The sequence below is a fragment of the Ochlerotatus camptorhynchus genome, unplaced genomic scaffold (genome assembly GCF_037179485.1).
Source record: "Ochlerotatus camptorhynchus isolate MF236.1 unplaced genomic scaffold, CSIRO-AGI_Acam_v1.1 ptg000367l, whole genome shotgun sequence".
NCBI classification, from domain to species: Eukaryota; Metazoa; Arthropoda; class Insecta; order Diptera; family Culicidae; genus Ochlerotatus; species Ochlerotatus camptorhynchus.
In genome coordinates, this window is record NW_027040855.1 from 919,588 (window position 1) to 937,760 (window position 18,173).

The 18,173-nt window shown below is 41.3% G+C and overlaps 1 protein-coding gene across 1 annotated transcript in view; it reads left to right on the top strand.

Annotated features, from left to right (window-relative positions):
* The first annotated feature begins 624 nt into the window (after window positions 1-624).
* LOC135709888 (leucine-rich repeat-containing protein 58-like) overlaps window positions 625-18,173 on the top strand; it is a 302,215-nt gene continuing 284,666 nt past the window's right edge. Inside the window, 1 exon segment of the mRNA XM_065232337.1 lies at window positions 625-1,731. Coding sequence (XP_065088409.1) covers window positions 751-1,716 — 966 coding nt within the window. The 5' untranslated portion in view covers window positions 625-750 and the 3' untranslated portion in view covers window positions 1,717-1,731.

An 18,173-nucleotide genomic window follows, 5' to 3' on the forward strand; every position in this document is an offset into this window, starting at 1 on the left:
CTTGTTTATGCCTGAAATAAGTCGTATAGAAGTTTCCACAACCGATTAAAGACAAGCGTGCTACTAGGGTAAATAGACAGTGACGATGAGGTTCGATTGAGAAAGAGGTCTTCAAATGATGGGCATGGGTGAATTCGTTTTCACAGAATTTATTGAATGGTTGTATGCGTTCATCTTCAATCGAATGATATGAAAATTAACCGCACTGATACAAAGTATTGCTGAATCAGCAATACTTTGAATACGTAGTCGGTTTTTCGTTCACTCGTTGGTGGCAATGAATGTGATGTGATCGTCATTCGAAACCTGTAAAGTGTTTATTTAAGTGTTGTTGTTTGAAAGTGTACTTCCGTTCGATCGCGACGTAGTGGCAAGAAATTCTGCTGAAAGCGAATTTTGGACAAAAATCCTGCAGCAAGGCAGTACAAAGAGAGTGTACTTCATCCAGTTGCGAAGAAGACGGCAAATTGTGAGTGAATGTGAAGTGAAGCACCTAGACTCAATTGGACAGATCGGCTGTGATTATGTCGGGGCTGTGATGTGGAAATGTGATTTGTGAAATCAGTTCACCGTTGGACGAAGTAGTATTCTGCTGTAGTGTAGTGCGATTTCGCGGGTTCTGTAGCGATAGGAAAAGTCTAGCAATGGATGTAGTATACCTCGGATAGCTGCGACAGTGATTCGCGCGAACAGAAAACTGCCGACTTTGGGCATGCCAATAAGCGCCATCTGAACGAGGACTTGCTGCGCATGTGCAAAACCAAGAAGCTGGCCAAAGACATCGAAACGTTGCTCCTAAATCACAACAGCCTCTCGATCGTACCGGCATCCATCGGTGAATTCGCGAACCTACGTGTGTTGGACCTTAGCAACAATAGCCTGGAGCAGATACCGGAAGCGATAACGCAACAGTGTCAGCTGACGACGTTAATTGCCAAAAATAATCTGTTGACCAATAAATCGCTACCCAAGATGCTGCGATCGTCGCATGGAGGTGGCTTGAAGGAGCTCAACTTGAGTGGAAATCGCTTCACGCACTTCCCCGAACAGGTGATCGAACTCAAGTCGCTGAAGTATCTCTACCTATGAAGCAATAAGATCACCAATGTTTCGAAGGACATCTGGAAGCTGCACAACTTGCAGCTTCTTTCGCTGGGCGGGAACCTGATCACGGAGATCCCGGACACCGTCGGACTGCCGAATAATCTCCACGCTCTCGTACTCTGTGATAACCTGATTGAGGCGCTACCGAGCTCAATCGCTCGTCTGGTACATCTCAAGTCGCTGCTTTTGCACAAAAATTGTCTCAAACATCTGCCACGTGAAATCATTACGCTGAAAAATCTAACCGAGCTCAGTCTACGTGACAACCCGCTGGTCGTGCGTTTCATAAAGGATATGAACCTCAATCCACCTACTCTGCTGGAACTGGCCGCCCGTTCAGCGAAAATCGCTTCAATACCCTACGGTCCTGATGATCGTCCTCGGTCACTGATTGACTACCTGCAGACGGCCAACTGCTGTGTTAATCCCAACTGCCAAGGAGTATTCTTCGACAACCGTGTGGAGCACATCAAATTTGTCGACTTTTGCGATAAATATCGTATTCCTCTGCTGCAGTATTTGTGCTCCTCCCAATGCATAAATGACACCAAATCGACGGATGTTTATGGTGAGCCCAGCAGCAGTATGATGCGGAAGGTATTTCTCGGGTGATTTTGGTCAACACGTCTTCTTTGTTAATATCGCAGCGACGACGAGGGTTTGTATTCTGTATCTCGTTGTCTCTTGCTTGTCTATGTGGTCCTATCCATGGTGGGTATAGCAGCTTTGTCACTATATGTCCGAGAAGATCGCGGGGGGGGGGGGGGGGAATAGCGTAAAATCTACTGACCTTTGGGTTAAAATCAAATAAGAAGCATATTTTCCGTGTTTTGTTTTTATTTTTATTTTTGGTTTCTCTCAAATGCACATTATTAATAAACGCTCTCATGAAAAGTTTTTTTTAAGCCGTTCTATTGTGCGATGATGTGATACTCTCAGTTCGGAAGGCTTTGGAAAGGTCGATGTCACTGACCATCTAACTACGATGACGATATTGCCGCATAAGCTGTAATGACACAACAGCAAAAAAAAGCATGTAATTTTAGACTTCATATAATGAAAACAAGTAATCTCTAATAAGACTTTAAATCGGTTTCGGGAATCCAGCTGCAGTATTGTCCTAATGATAATATTTATGGTACCAAAAATCTAATTACAGTGCTTTCACGATTTTGTCTACCCCCGATTTTGTCTACTCCCGATTTTGTCTGCTTGTTTTTACGATTTTGTCAGCCTGAAGATTTTGCTGAACTTTTTGGTTTTTAAGCATGAATTCTAAAGCATTTTGCTCCAAATGACACTTAATTGTTTTGTCGCAACAGTAACGAAGGTAGCTCAAACAAACCTCAATTATTGCGAAACTGCACAGCTGTATCGAATCCCTCCCGATAAAGGTAACTATATGGTGGATAGAGCTGGGATGGCTGCAATCAGTGATGCAAAATATCATGACACTCACGTGACACTCGTCTTCATGACACTCACGTGACACAACCGACTATCGCTAACAGATCGTTTTGTCACGCAGTGAGAGTTAGAGCCATGACAAACAACAATCACCAGTAATGGTCGCTGCTCAAAAGCAAAACGTTACACTCGCTGCTGATAATGAAAAGCACAACGAAACCAGTGAAGACTTCTGCAGTACGATCATGAGATAAAGCGAAACGACAGAAGAAAATGAAAACAATGCCTACGCATTCCAAGTTCGTCTCGGCAGGCGCGAGTGTGTGAGTTAAAAACAAAGCAGGCAACATTACACGGAAGCTGTTGGGCTCACTCACCAACACACTCACATAAGCAATCAAAGCAGCAACTGATTGTCAGGAATGACCAGATCGGTGATGGATCACAACAGAAGACGACATTCACCAGTTGCTTTTTACTTCTTTCGTCAACTTGATGGATGGTCATGGAGAGAGCTTCGACGAGCACATTGATAGGAATGTACAAAGCGTTACTACCATCAGCTGTTTGGCGATCGTGATTGTGATAGGTCGCAACTCTGGCTGCAATACCCCATTCAAGAAGAAGGTTTCGTGATGCAGTTGTTACGCACCCGATGGATGATGAAGCAGTTCCACGAGACGCTGATTGGGCTTACCGAAGAGCCGGTAGTCATCGGAGGAGACTTCAATGCTTAGGCAGTGGAGTGGGGAAACAGATGTACCAACGCAAGAGGACACATTCTACTGGAAGCTCTGGCAAAGCTGGAAATTAGGCTGTTTAATAAAAGCTCCACCAGCACCTTTCGCAGAGATGGCCGGGAATCCATTATCGACGTGACTTTATGCGGACTGCAGTCCTTCGCTGGTGGAAACATGAATTGGAGAGTGTGTGAAGAATATACCAATAGTGACCATCAAGCATAGGCGTTGCCAGAGGGGGCAGGGGGAGGCAACTGCCCCCCTTTACTCAGCAACACAAAGGCTTTCGGTGAAATGGCGTTTTGTGAAATGGCGTTCTGTGAAATGGCGTTCTGTGAAATTGCATTCTGCCAAATTTTCCAAAGAAATTTTTTTTCGCCCTTCCCTAGCTCGAAACCTGGCTACGCATTTGCCATCAGGCAATCCGATATGGCATCGGCCAACGGAATCCTGTACCAGTATAGAGGACGAGAACTTGCGACCTGAAGTGGAAGACGAGTTGACAGAATCGTTAGGGAGAGCATGTGACACGACCATCCCGAGGAAACTGGAACTAAATAACAGACGGCCTCCAGTTAGTTGCTGCAACGAGGTAATTAGCACCCTCCGCGCTAGTTGTCTCAGAAACAGAAGACGTGTTCAGAGAGCAAAAACAGAAGCAGACAGAGAGGAACGTAGAGGAATGTTCCGGGCACATAAACGCGAGATAAAGCAGAGCAAGTCAAACTGTCAACTGGAGTTGGGTCGAGACGCTGCTGCCAACGATGTACACCGTGTCGTGATGACGAAGATCAGTTGTCAAGTTATGCCCGCTGAAATTTGCTTAGAGAACCTGAAAGTCATTGAAGCACGATCCAATGACCTGGCCACTTGCATCGTACAGAGACGGATAGGGAGATAACGACGAAGTCACCAACGAGAAACTCGTAGAAGTGCCTGCTGCATACACTCGGAAAACTCTTTGAGAGGATCATCCTAAACAGACTGACGAAATTCACGGAGAGTGAGCAAGGATTGTCGGAGAGGCAGTTCGGATTTTGAAAAAGAAGAGCAAAAGTGGATGCAATTCGGACAGTTGTTGAGAGAGCTGAGAAGGCGTCGAAACAGAAGTGGAGAGGAGATCGATATTACGCCGTGATCGAAGGGGACGACTCTATCTACGATGCAGAAAAGATTGTGTTTTGCTGTGGCTAGCTGCGCGCACAAGTAGATGCGACAAATGAAAGAAGATTTTACGAAGATTGATTCGCTAGTGTGAGATTTGTTGAGCATCTAAACTTGAGATTTAGATGTGTCGCCCCCCTCGGCCGTGATAACGATCGACGTCAAGAATGCGTTCAACAGCTCCAGCTGGGAGGCCGACGCTACTTCCAGAACTGGGTTCAGATCTACGAGCAAAATATGGGACCGAGATCGATTAGGATCACGGTGGGAATTCCACAAGGCTCCATCCTTGGCCCAACGCTCTGGAACGTGATTTAAAACGGCGGTCTAACGCTGAAGCTACTCAAACGAGTAAAAGATCGTTGGCTTTGCGGACGACGTCGTCTTATGGTAACAGGCAAGACGCTTGAATAGATGGAAATGTTGGCGACTGAGGCTGTCCACATGATTGGAAACCTAATGCATAAAGCGAAGCTACAGATAGCCCACAACAAAAGCGAGGTGGTATTGATCATTAACTTTAAAGCGCTGCAGTGGTCAGAAATTACCGTTGGGGAGCACGCAATAAACTAGAAGTGCGTGCCAAAATGCCTGGGAGGGATGGTCGACGACCGTTTGGCTTCAATAGCTACGTAGAATACGCCTACGAGAAGGCAGCGAAGGCCATCAACGCGGTAGCCAGAATCATACCGAACATCTCGGGACCAAGCAGTAGCAAGAGACGGCTCCTAGCTAGTGTATTTACCACAGAGAACAGACATCCAAGTCAAATTCCTTAAGTGTGTAAGACATTTAGCTGCTATTTTGAATAGACATTTGAAACTAGCAATATTGTGGTGGCGCTAGTGTCGCTGCCCATCGACGTCGATGACCGGCAGACGTCATCTTAACATAAATGTCAAAATTGTTGTGAGCAAAATATTGTTTGTTTAAAACCGATCAAAACATGGGCCGCAAGAGCTAGTTTTATTGATGCGCAAATAAACCAAGCGAAAATCTTTTCACAATTTTCCTATGGGTGCTGAATTGCCCGAACTACAGGAGACTTTCTTCTCACGTGGAGTCCAAGCGTTTGTAACGAAAAAGTTATGTTCCAACCACTTCCCGCCGGAGGCTTTTCAAATTCCTGGAAGAACGTATGCTGGGTAATCAGTGTTCAAATTTACCACATTTTTCTGAATTTAAATAAGGGCTAATTGGAGTTCACACCCTCACTGAATCATTTGAAAATACGCCGCCAGTGAACTCAATTTTGCTCCTGACTATTATGCCCAGTTAAAATTGGAACGAAAAACGGTTGTAGATCTACAGGAAACTGTAAACGAGCTTAAAATAATAATGGTTCCGCAGAAACTCAATTGATTTCCGTTGTTTTTTCTTGTTTGTTTTGAACTGATTTGACAGTTCATTTGAAAACACGGTCAATAAGATCAACCCAAATCGCAAAAAGTGATAACTTGAGTCGCAACATTCCGTATAGCGGCGCTAGTGTTTCTAATGTATTTTAATTTGAATTCTTACACATTATTTTTCGAAAAATTTGTTAAAGCTTGGATGTCTGTTCTCTGTGTATTTACGTTGATACTGAGATATGGAGGTTCAGCCTTGGTTACAGCGCTGAAAACCAAGCGGAATTAAAGGAAACCGAACAGTACGTACCGGCTCAACAAACCGTACGTAAACTTTTTGAGACGTTTGGTGTACCCTTTGTTTGAGGATTAGTAAACATTTATCAGTAATTCCATTAATAGTGGATAACTAGTGGCTATGGGAAAGTATTGTATTTCTTTGGGAGGTGAAGTGCTCGATTCCCGGAACAGATTTCGTTTAATATTGTAAATTTAACGATCGGTGGGGGAGAGGGAATTGTCCAATGCTAAATTAACGGCTGGATTCACGGGATCAATTCAACATTGGGGATCTGGCTCCTTTTAATATACTTTATTTATAATTTAATTTACTTACCTGCTCTACTCTCTTGACGCGAACAAACAGCACGAAACGATATTTACGAAAACACTTCAAAACTGAACTCACACACCGCACTGCATGACGTCGCAAACAAAAGTGACAACTGCACTAAAGAAACAATTTAAACCAAATTTAAGTTTATTTTACTCAACATCGAGTTTAGCTTAAGTAGTCGATAGTGATTAGTTTTGAACTTAAACTAATGTTTAGACTTAGACTTCAATTTCATTCTTAACCCCCCACTAAACCGATTCAAAATGGTTGCTTCCTTCACAGCAAAAAAATAATTTTGATATCACATCAAAGTGGATGCACTACAATCATGTCGAAAATTTCATGTAATTTTTATGACCACATAAATAAACAAATGCAGTAAAAGCAGCGTAATGTCAGTTCATGCATTGTATTAATGATAATTTTGTCCTTTTTAGCAAGTAATATTACACCATATTTTCGACATGATTGTAGTGCATCCACTTTGACGTGATATCAAAATTATTTTTTTGCTGTGTTGACCTGATTTATGGTTCTTTAACTGACAGGTTTTCGTTATGCTATCAATAAATTACAAATTACAAACAACTAAAACTTGTTGCTGATGTAGAGAACCTGAAAATGCCTAAGTTTAGCATTATCCAAAGTTATGTTTAAGCGAAATACTCAATAATTGAGTGAAAATGATTTAAAAGTCCATTCAAAATCAACTCAAAATAGGACTATAATCGTTATAGGTTTAATGGCAGTAAGCCTCTATAAAGAAAGATAAAAAAAAACGCACTCTAATAGCGATAAGCTCAAACTTGGATTAATTTTTAATACCGTCCCTGCTTGGATGATCTGCAAAAAATATTTGCTTAAAGTCGCGTTGAATAACGCTGATGTCGACATCAAAGCAGCTGGACATTCTTGATCGGGATTTAATCTGAGGTTAATACCAGTTGGAGCTTACCACCATAAAGAACATTTGATAGCGGCACCGGTGGTATAAGTAGTAGTAAACGTGATTGCCTCTCACCCCAAAAGGCCTGGGTTCAATCCCAGTCGGCGCCATCGGGATTTTCTGAGGCATTAAATCTCTGATCACGCGTTCCTTCGGAAAGGAAGTAAATCCGTTGATCCCCGGTCCATGAGTTGATGGGTCGATATGTAAAGTCCAGGAGTGGGAGCTGCCTTCCTGGCGTCGGTAACATTGGTACTCAGTACGGAAAACAAGATCGACGGACAACAAATCAAGGAAAAAAATGGAATATTGGACTAGCCTTGGCGATCACACCCCGCTTCGTTTCGTTAAATCGGTTGTATCCGAAAACACGAACTGGAATTGGTGTCATATTCTGCTGGGGAATTGAAAAAATGCGATCAGTAAATGTACAATAACCATTGTCGTTTCACTTAGCACGGTTTTGGTGTTAAGGAGTTGTGCCACATGTATGTATGACGCAGCAAATTGTTATTTTTTTAATGCGGAATTTCTAGTTTTTACTAAACGAGCTTCATTGATCAATTTATTCTCAAGAATATGACCCGTCTGCTGATCAACTAACTTTGTTGTCAAATTCGTCCGACTATGAATAATTGATCATTTGGCAGTTGTGCTAAATTGATAGAATTACCATTTGATTGTCGCATCGGTGGCTTCATTCTTAGAATTTACGTACCCAGCAAAGCATTGTTCAAATATCTATCATCATCAACACCACCAAACGCCATGAATGGACATGAAGTCAAGGCACAGAACCCCAGTAACTTTCCAGTGATTTGCGAAACCTCTCTTCATCTCTTTTCGCAACACATCTACAACTGCAAAAAAGCGGATAAAAACCCGTGATTCCACCGTATGAAACAACGTTAAACACGAGACGCGCATTCGCCAACATTGAAGCACGTGATTCCCACGTCGCGCAACACAATCATGTGGATCCATTTTCGTTGCAGTGGTGAATCCGTGCGCAACATCTTTTCGCAGCACCACCTTGCAAGAATGCTACACGCGTGTCTTGATCAGCACAACAATGCACTAAATAATCGTACTTTGACTCGGCGTGGTATATTATAGTCGTCGTGCCCATTTTTCATTTTTCGCTGTCCACAGCGTCCAGACATACCAGCCATCGTCGTAGTCGACGACGGTGCAAAGTATTATTTCACAGGCAGTGTTGGAATTTTTCCGCATATCGTCAGCATCACAAGTGGTCGAAAAAGCGATATGTGCATGATTTTGTTGATTATTATTATTGTCACATAACGCTGTTGAACCATGCGCAGAATATGCTCACCAAGGCTGCCGAGGAACAGGTTCATAAAATTTACCCTTAGATATGATGAATAAAATATTAGGTTTTCCCATCGAAATTTCCATATAACCTTGAAATGGTTTGTTCCAACTCATTTTCGTACTAAATGAGTTCAAATTTTGGGAGGCCTATCAGGACCCGATTTGAAGCCGCTTGAGCACTATGGGGCGAAAATATCACATTTTGCAGCACTCTAATGTTCACACAGCAAATATGTATGAATACAGTGCTTTCCTGATTTTGTCAGCCCCTTCTCAAATTTTGAGCTGACAAAATTCTGATATTTTGTTCCGATTATCTTTTCGACCAAAAATATTTCAGAATAATGAAATCGCTATAGGGTATGGTTAGGTAATGCGCGCCATGGCATAATATGACAAACTGCGTTTATTTACGTGTTTTTCACAACAAATGTTGTGGGTTTTCACTCAGCATCTCTAGAAGAGAAGAACTATCATGTGTGAAACTATTTTTATCAATTAGACATTGAATAGTACGAGAAAAAACGCTGTTGGTCATAAACAAAATCGAATCGTCGATTGCAACCAGGCATGGAAAATCATTTAAATTCATTTCATACATTCATTTACATTCATTTGCCTCTAACTTTTTTAATCAACAGCATTCCGCGAAAAGATGTGCAGAACTATTGTAGGTTTTGTTATTAGCTACAACTTTTGCTCATAATTCAAATCTGTATCTCTTATGCATCACGAACTAGAGCGGGCAGAACATGATACTGTTTTTCAGTGAATGTAAAATACATTCACTGAAAAACAGTAATGGTTTCTGTTCATTCTTGTTCGTCAGGCATTAGAGATACGGATTTGACTTGTTAACAAAAGTTGTAGTTAATAACAAACCTACAAAAGTTCTATACATCATTTTGCAGAAAGCTGTTGATGAAAAAAAATAGGGGCAAATGAATGTAAATTAATGCACGAAATGAATGCAAATGATTTTCCATGCCTGATTGCAACCAGGGATGTAAACAGTTGACGTTTTTTACTACACACGCTTCGTTGTCGTGCGTGACAGTATGTTTGTATTCTTACTCTCATGCTTTACCGTCGTCTCTCTTACACAATACAAACGGCCTAACAACATTCGAGATAAGAAAAGAAAATTTTCAAATAACTATCATATGACATGTGTGATTTTGTTATAGTTCCTCAATTTGGAGAAAATTAAACCATTTCTGATCAGAAATGGTATTACTAGGACATTGTTGCTATGTTGCTATTTTTAGAATTCACTGAAGGTGACAGAGTCGTATGACAGAGCCAGTCATATGACATTTGAGTTTGGTACTGTAATTTGATAACTAGTTTTGCAAGTATCGGAAGCAAAGGCAGTCGATTATCACAGAAAATGTGTCGACTTCGGTGACCGCTTACAAGACTGATTGCAACTCAAGCAGATCGTCAGGTCGATGAAATGCGGAATGGTTCAACAACAGTGCCCTTAAGTTCCCGTGAAGTGTAGGCTGTTGTATTTTATATAATATTTTATACAACACATGAGAACTCGAGTTGCAAAAGGTGACGTGAGTGATCTTAGGTCAACGCGATTTTTGAAAGAGATTGGCATTATTATAATAGGCAAAAGTTGTTTGCTACATTTTTGGTTAAAGTGACAAAACTGACGACATATTGGGGAACACGTGCCCCCTTTGACTACTCCTGGTGCCGCCTATGGCGATTGGGAATAATGCACTAAAATTAAGTAAATTCACTTGAGCCTCAAAATAAAAAATCATAGCGAATCAAAACAAACATAGTGTAGTACTAGAATTTTGACTAGAATGGGGCACGTTAATCGATTTGCTTGGGACAAAAAAGGCTAGTCAAGTAGTGAGCCAATTTAAAATCGGTTGGCCATACCGTTGTGGTCATATCACAGCATTGATAATAATGTACACCGTGATCAATAAGTTCGGATACTTTGTTTCGTGCACGTGTAGACACATGCTATGTGTATATTTTATATATGTGTTTGTTTCAATTTTACTTCCTATCAGGAATCCAGGCGTAATATCGATCTTCTCTTCACTTTTGTTTCGACATCTTCTCGGCTCTCAAGACCACTGTCCGAATTGCATCCACCGTTGCTCTTCCTTTTCGGAATCCAAACTGCCTCTCCGACAATCCGTGCTCGCTCTCCGTGCTCGCTCTCCGTACACACTCTCTGTGTTTAGGATGATCCTCTCCAAGAGTTTTCCGAGTGCATCCATCAGGCACTGCAACAAGTTGCTCGTTGGTGACTCCCCCGTTATCTCCCTCTCCGTCTCCATACGATGTAGGTGACCTGACCTCTGATCTTCGTCATCACGACACGGTGTGCACCGTCTCAGAGGTTGCCAGCAGCGTCTCGACACAGCTCATTAAAAAAGTTTAACTTGCTCTGCTTTATCTCTTGGTTATGTGCGGCCCTGGCCGCTCGGAACATTCCTCTACGTTCCTCTCTGTCTGCTTCTGTTGCTGTCTTGCTCTCTGAGCACTTCTTCTGGCTCTGAGACAACTAGCGCGGAGAGTGCTAATTGCCCAGTAAGCTAGACGCCGTCTGTTATTAGACTCCAGTTTCCTTGGCATGGTCGTGTCCCATGCTCTCCCTAACGATTCTGTCAACTTGTCTTCCACTTCAGGTCGGAAATTCTCGTCCTCTGTACTGCCACATGGTTCCGTTGGCCGATGCCATATCGGATTGCCTGATGGTCACTATGGGTATATCCTTCGCACACTCTCCAATTCATCCCAAGCGGCACACTTCGATCGAAATAAGTTGCTGATACTTGATTGTGACCGGAATCAGTTGTACACAAGTGTCCACAATTGTTTAGTGACAAGTGTGCTGCTAGGGATGTTTTCCACCAGCGACGGACTGCATAAAATGAAGTCGATAATGGATTCCCGGCCATCTCTGCGAAAAGTGCTGGTGGTGCCTTTATTGAATAGCCTAATTTCCAGCTTCGCCAGAGCTTCCAGTAGACTATGCTCTCTTGCGTTGGTACATCTGCTTCCCCACTCCACTGCTCAAGCATTTAAGTCCCCTCCGCTAACTACCGGTCTTTGTCCAAACAGCTCTTCGATTAGTTCATCCAGCATCTTGTAAAACAGCTCCATCGTTCATCTGGGGGTGCGTAGCAACTGCATATGAAGATTCCGTTAATTTTGGCGATCACGAAACCTTCTTCTTGAATGGGGTATCTGTCAATAACTTGTATTGCAGCCATCCCAGCTCTATCCGCCACCTTGTTACCGTTATCGAGAGGGACTCGATGCGGTTCCACAAAAATTGAAACGTCGCACTTTGTTTCGGTTTCAACTGTCCAAACAGCTGTGCAGTGTCGCAATAATTGAGGTTTATTTGAGTTACCTTCGTTACTGTTGCGACAAAAAAATTAAATGTCATTTGGAGCAAAATGCTTGAGAATTCATGCTTAAAAACCAAAAAGTTCAGCAAAATCTGCTGGCTAGCAAAATCGGTATCTTTTCCGGTACCATGGTGTCAACCTGTGTTGGGAAAATATCAAAAAATCAATTTTCACCAATGCTCAAGATCACGTTTGATTTTCGTAGACAAAATTCAAAAAGCAAACAACTGTGGTTGATTTTGCAGCTTGGAATATCAAGCTAATAAAACTCATCAGCTGCAAATCTCAACAAACTGTGGTGAGATTGAGTTTCATGATTTTTGCTTCACACTTGAATGCAACCGAAACTTCCATAACGGCTGGCAGCAGTCACTTCGTGTCTGCCATCGGTCAAGAGTAAAAAGAGATAGCAAACTATACTTTCTAATAGCGAATTTGTTTATTATTCAGTTCCAACCTGGATCGGGTATCAAGATCGGCTCTGCTTGTTTTCTGACAAACGTCACTTTGATCGTTTGTTTTTAAAACCTACCTCAGGTTGAGGTTCGCACTGACAAAAAGTTCGGTTTCGCACTGGGTTGGAACTGGTTCCAACCCCGATAATAAACAAATTCGCTATAAGAAAACGATGTGCAACGGAATCGTTTTAGTGTCGAGTCAACTCTCAGCTTGATGTTTGCACGTTGTGAATAGTCTCGCAAGGAGCTTGTAAAATCAATATCAAGCATGATATTTTGTTCCAATATCACGTGTGATATTGCGAGCGCATGCGAGCGGAAAAATATCAATTGATCTCTGATTTTTCCAACACTGGTGTCAACAAAGTAAAAGTGAAAGAAAAGCTGCAAAATGGAGCACATGCGATACGACAATAGAGTGATGCTCATTAAGAAAATATCCAGACAGGGGAACTGTTAAGATTTTATAAGACGCAACTAGGAACTAAAGATCATCATACAAAGATAATGGATGTTGAAATATCGTGGAGCACATCAGAATTAACATGGGATACGAAATTACGAAGAACTTTCCATTGAAGTCAATTAAATGCAGTTGAACAAAGTACAAAACTATATACGTGCCAGATTTAGAAAAAGTTATTTCTGAATCTGGAAGTGTGTTTATGATACCAGGGTTGTTTATGAAATCTTTTATTCAAATGATTTTGAAATTATGTTGTAATCAAAATTCCGCTAAATAAGATCCTTAATCGTTGACAATTTGCGGAAAATTTAAACAAACTAGAAATCCGTAAAATTGTTAGAAGCAAAGATTTGTTAAAAGAGTCCTCATTCATATCACACTTCGAAATTTCACCTTGAGATAAACTAGCCCGTTAACTAAGAATCTTAATAATAAAGTTAAAAAAAATCGCAGTTTCAAAAACAGAAATCTCAAGATTTAGAGGCTTATAGATCTCTCAAATTTTCAGACATGAGATAGGGCTCCGCGCTAGTCCTTCGTATCTCAGCTTCTCTTCGTTATACACCCCTAAAATCGAACATTTTTACGCGTTATCGCAAATGTTTCAGTGTCAATCGTAATTAATCTTGTAAGCAAAGATGATATTATAGTTTTAGCACATAGAACGGAAATAGGCGCCATGATACGACAAAGTAGCGCGGCTCCCTTCTAGCTTCTTTACAGCAAACAATCAAATAAAGATTTCACGGGCATTCACAAGAACCTTAATACCTATTTTGGTTTGTGAAATTCCGCATTGCACGAAGAATGATGGTCCAAGGATTCATTTTATTTATTTATTTATTTTTTTTTTAAATGCATGGTGTTTAAAACCAGGAAATTTTTAAATTATTGACCAGGAAAACCAGGAAAAAACCAGGAATTTCAAAATGGAAATTCATTTGTCACTCTGTACCTCTCACCCCAGCAGGCCTGGGTACAATCCCAGTCGGCGCCGCCGGGATGTTCTGAGGCATAACATCTCTGATCACGCCTTCCTTCGGAAGGGAAGTAAAACCGTTGGTCCCCGGTTCATGAGTTAATGGGTCGATAGGTAGGGTCCAGGTGTGGGAGGTGTGGGACGTCGGTAGCATTGGTGCTAAGCACGGAAAACAAGATCGACGGACAACAAATCAAAGAAAAAAAAAATATCTCACGATTGGAAAATTTTAGCAAGCAATTCCTACAATCTATTTTGCTTTTTTTTCCTTTATTAACGAGACTTTCAGCCTTAGGCTGGTTCATCTCTACCCAATCTATTTTGCTTTTTTTTTATTACCTATTGAATAAACCAAAAACTTCGTGCGTTTTGTGCACGAAAATGCGAATAGAAGTTGAAAATAAGCGAAGAACCATTAATGCCAGGGCCAGTAAGTCAAAGCGCACACTTTTTTGCCTGTATATTTGAAGACATACTGTAAATCTCCGCGTACATCGTACGGGTTAGGCAAAGAAGTGTGCGTTTTACTTTGTACTGTCGCATTAATGGCCCTTCGCTCATTATCAACTTCTATTCAATTTTCATACTGCCGTACTCTAACGGAACTATCTACTTACCCTCTTATAAGACCATTCTATAGCTGATAAAAAAAATATCACACTAAAGCTTCATGTTAGATAGCATTTCCAACTCTGAAAATCGCAAACAACGCGTATGAAGTAACATAAAAACACTTTGAATGTGTAAAACATCGTTTGATTTTTGTCAGAAGATTATGCATGTTTCTGGAGAATGACGCACTTTATTATTTGCCATATTGAACATAAAAGTCAAATGTCTTGAGATTGTGAGAATAAATAAAACAAAACAAAAACCAGTCTCATTTCGCGAACGCTTTCCATTTCATGCCTCGCGATCGTCAGCACTTTCAACCGATGAAAAAGTTTTTGAAAAGCTTACGCGACAACATTCTGAGCTGCAGTCAAGCAGCAGTAAAAACCGATGAGTTGTATACACTGACTGAAATGTGATCCCTTGGAACGGTAAGCAAACTGGTTCGACTGCTGGTTCACACGAGCTGAAAATCTCATTTCTACCGTCCTACTGCTCACTGTTTCTAGGGATGCTGAAGAATGGAAGAATTAGGGATATCATCAATACAAAAGAAACGTGAGAACCCTTTTCCAACCTTGGCAGAATCAATCAAATCATGTCGTACACAAGCAACGATAAAAAAGAGGAAACTTCCAGAACCTTCCATCCAGTTCCTTTTATGCTGGGATGAAATGGGTTACTAGGAATAAGTGAACAAGGTAATTGATTTCACAATGACGAAGTTAGTCATCATCTGCATTGTTTGCCCTCACAAATACGGCAACGCAGATTCAATACAGCACATCTCATTCACAAGAAGTGGAAATTTTCATCTACTGAATCTGGTTTTAGTCACCGTAAAGATTTTATCTTATCGCTGGCACATGTTTAACTGAAACAGAAAATCAAACAGACCGTCACTGTGCGATTCCTCACGCGGTAGTCTGCACACGTCAGCATCCGTCACAACAAGTGGCTAGTATTGCATAGCCGATAAATCATTGTTCGTTTTAATTCATTTGCGAAGCGCCAAATGCTATAATTAAAGAGTAAAAAATGGTACACGAATCCTCCGAATAGCGCGGTGGGTGGTGCAGTCCCGGCTGTCATCCCACCAATTGAGCTGATTTTCTGCAGGTGAATAAGTTCAATGCTATGGTTGACACTAATTGCATACATAGCATCAGCTAGTTGGAGGACTGTCGATAAATAGTGGTGGGTGGAAGATTCCTGTATACAGTGAGGAATCCTTATTGCCGGTATCCCTTATTGCCGGATCCTTATTGCCGGGCTATCCGCGAATAAGGATACCCACAGCTTATGGGATTTTCACTAATAGGGGCTGTGGTGGATTATCTCATTTGTTTCAATATATAGAGCTATACTGTCTTAGACAAAGTTGTTGTACTGTGATAGACCAACAAGCCTGTGTTATTGGATTCAGGTTTAATTGGGAACTACGCCGCTAGAGGCGCTTCACTTTTATGTTACTTATGACGGGCGCTATAATATATGGATCTTAGGTCCAACATAGAATATTTGGTGATCTTGGCCATATAGAAAGTTACTGTCTTCAACAAAGTTGTTCAAGTAACCATATTAGTTCAGAGTTCTCTCACTACGCGGCGCTAGTGTGCACATGAACTTTCATAATATGTTATGTCTGGAAAGCTTGTCCATATAAGATGTTGCTGTGCAATGTGAGGACACGAAATGGAATAGGGATGACGTGTAGAGAGGCTGTGAATCGATTTCGGACGCCATATTAAAATCCAAGATGGCGGTTATCGATTCAAGAAAAACTGTCAAATACCCTATAATATGGGTATTTTCGGAATGGGAAGATGACGTGTAGAGGCCAGAAAAGGATGCCAGATGCCATTTTGAAATCCAAGATGGCGGCCATCGGTTCAAGAAAAACTGTCAAATACCCTACAATATGGGTATTTTCGGAAAGGGGATGATGTGTAGAGGCCGGAAATCGATGCCAGACGTCATTTTGTAATCCAAGAAACTGTTGTTCAAGAAAAACTGTCAAATACCATACAATATGGGTATTTTCGGAGAGGGGATGACGTGTAGAGGCTGGATATCGATTAAAGTCGCCATTTTGGAATCTAAACTGGCGGGCATCAGTTCAATAAAAACTGTCAAATTCCAAAATATGGGTATTGATTTTGGATAGGGAACGACGTGTAGAGATCAGATGGTGGCAATTGGATTTCGAAGGACCATTTACTGGATAGGTTTGGCGATAATCCACTAGGAAGATGAATTTTGTTTAATTAATGTTTTAGGGTATTTTGGAGCTCAAAATCTTGCCAGGCATTAATTTTCCAGAACAATACTTAGCAAGCATGTTGCGTATAATTTGTATAATGTGTATAATGTACCATTGAGCAAGATGGCAACGTTTCATCTTCCCTTAGCAAACCTTGGATTTTTGCAATATGTTCGACATAACTGTCAGATGTGCAGAAGCTTTCGAACTCGGAGAATTGATTTATTCTGAACTCGATTTCTGCCGTGGTGGGATGAAAATATAATCCATATTCATTGTAGATGGATCCAGTTCGCTAACAATTTCATCTGCTGTAGCCGGTTCATCTCTTATGATTTAGTTGATTTCCCCGTATTGCTTATCCCCGGCGCAGTAATCTTTCCGTGAATTTGTTAAATTTCGGACATGATCTGCAAATCCTCGTTGTCGTCTCCATTGCATTGTGAATTCGCGAAATAGGGGAAATGACGGCTTCGGCATGACAGACTATTTTCGGCAACCCAAATTGAAACACTATTTTCACTGGATTTTCTTACGAAAACACTTCGCTGAATGCATGCAAACGATTCTTTATGCTTTCAGCTTCAATTTGACTATATTTTTACCACTGAGAAAAAGCAATCTAGCAGGATTTTCTTGAAATGAAACACACGCACTACAAATTGTAGCTGATTTCGAGTTGCCGATAATAGAACAGCAGATTTACATGCAGTTCAAATGGAACGGTTGCCGAAGAAAAACTGGTTGCCGACAATACTCGCTCTCACTAGAGAAGATTGGAGCTTTGTAAAAGCGTTTCAAAACAGTTTTTGACAATTCTTTCGACTGAAATTGTTAGAGCAGCTGGCAGCAAAAGATTGTAAACAAACCAATACTGCATATGTGTGCGTTGTATAGAGAAAAAGGCTATAGAAAGAAGATCGCTGCTTAGGTTGCCGACCCCTACGACGGAAGAATTTTCTTCTAGCAGTTTACCAACGTGCTTTGTTTTATGTCGTTTAGAACCACATCCAAGCAGTCGAACCAATTCTTGATGCTGAACTACTTTCGTGTATCCGCTAGTGAAAGGCCTTCATTCTCGGCTGTTTCCAGAATAAAACTGTAACTTCTCTTGATATACTTCAACTTGAAATGTTTGATGATGCCTTGATCAAGGGGTTGAATCAAAGACGTGATCTTTGGTGGCATGTATAGAAGCATTATGTTGGGATTGCTTATGATGCGTAGCTGTAACGGAGGGTTATCAAGGAGCAGCAAAGCCTTGAAGCTAATGTTCTTGGCTGCGCAAAACTTCTCCAACTGTGGTGAGAAGCAGTCGTTTATACAGTCCTCAAATAATTCT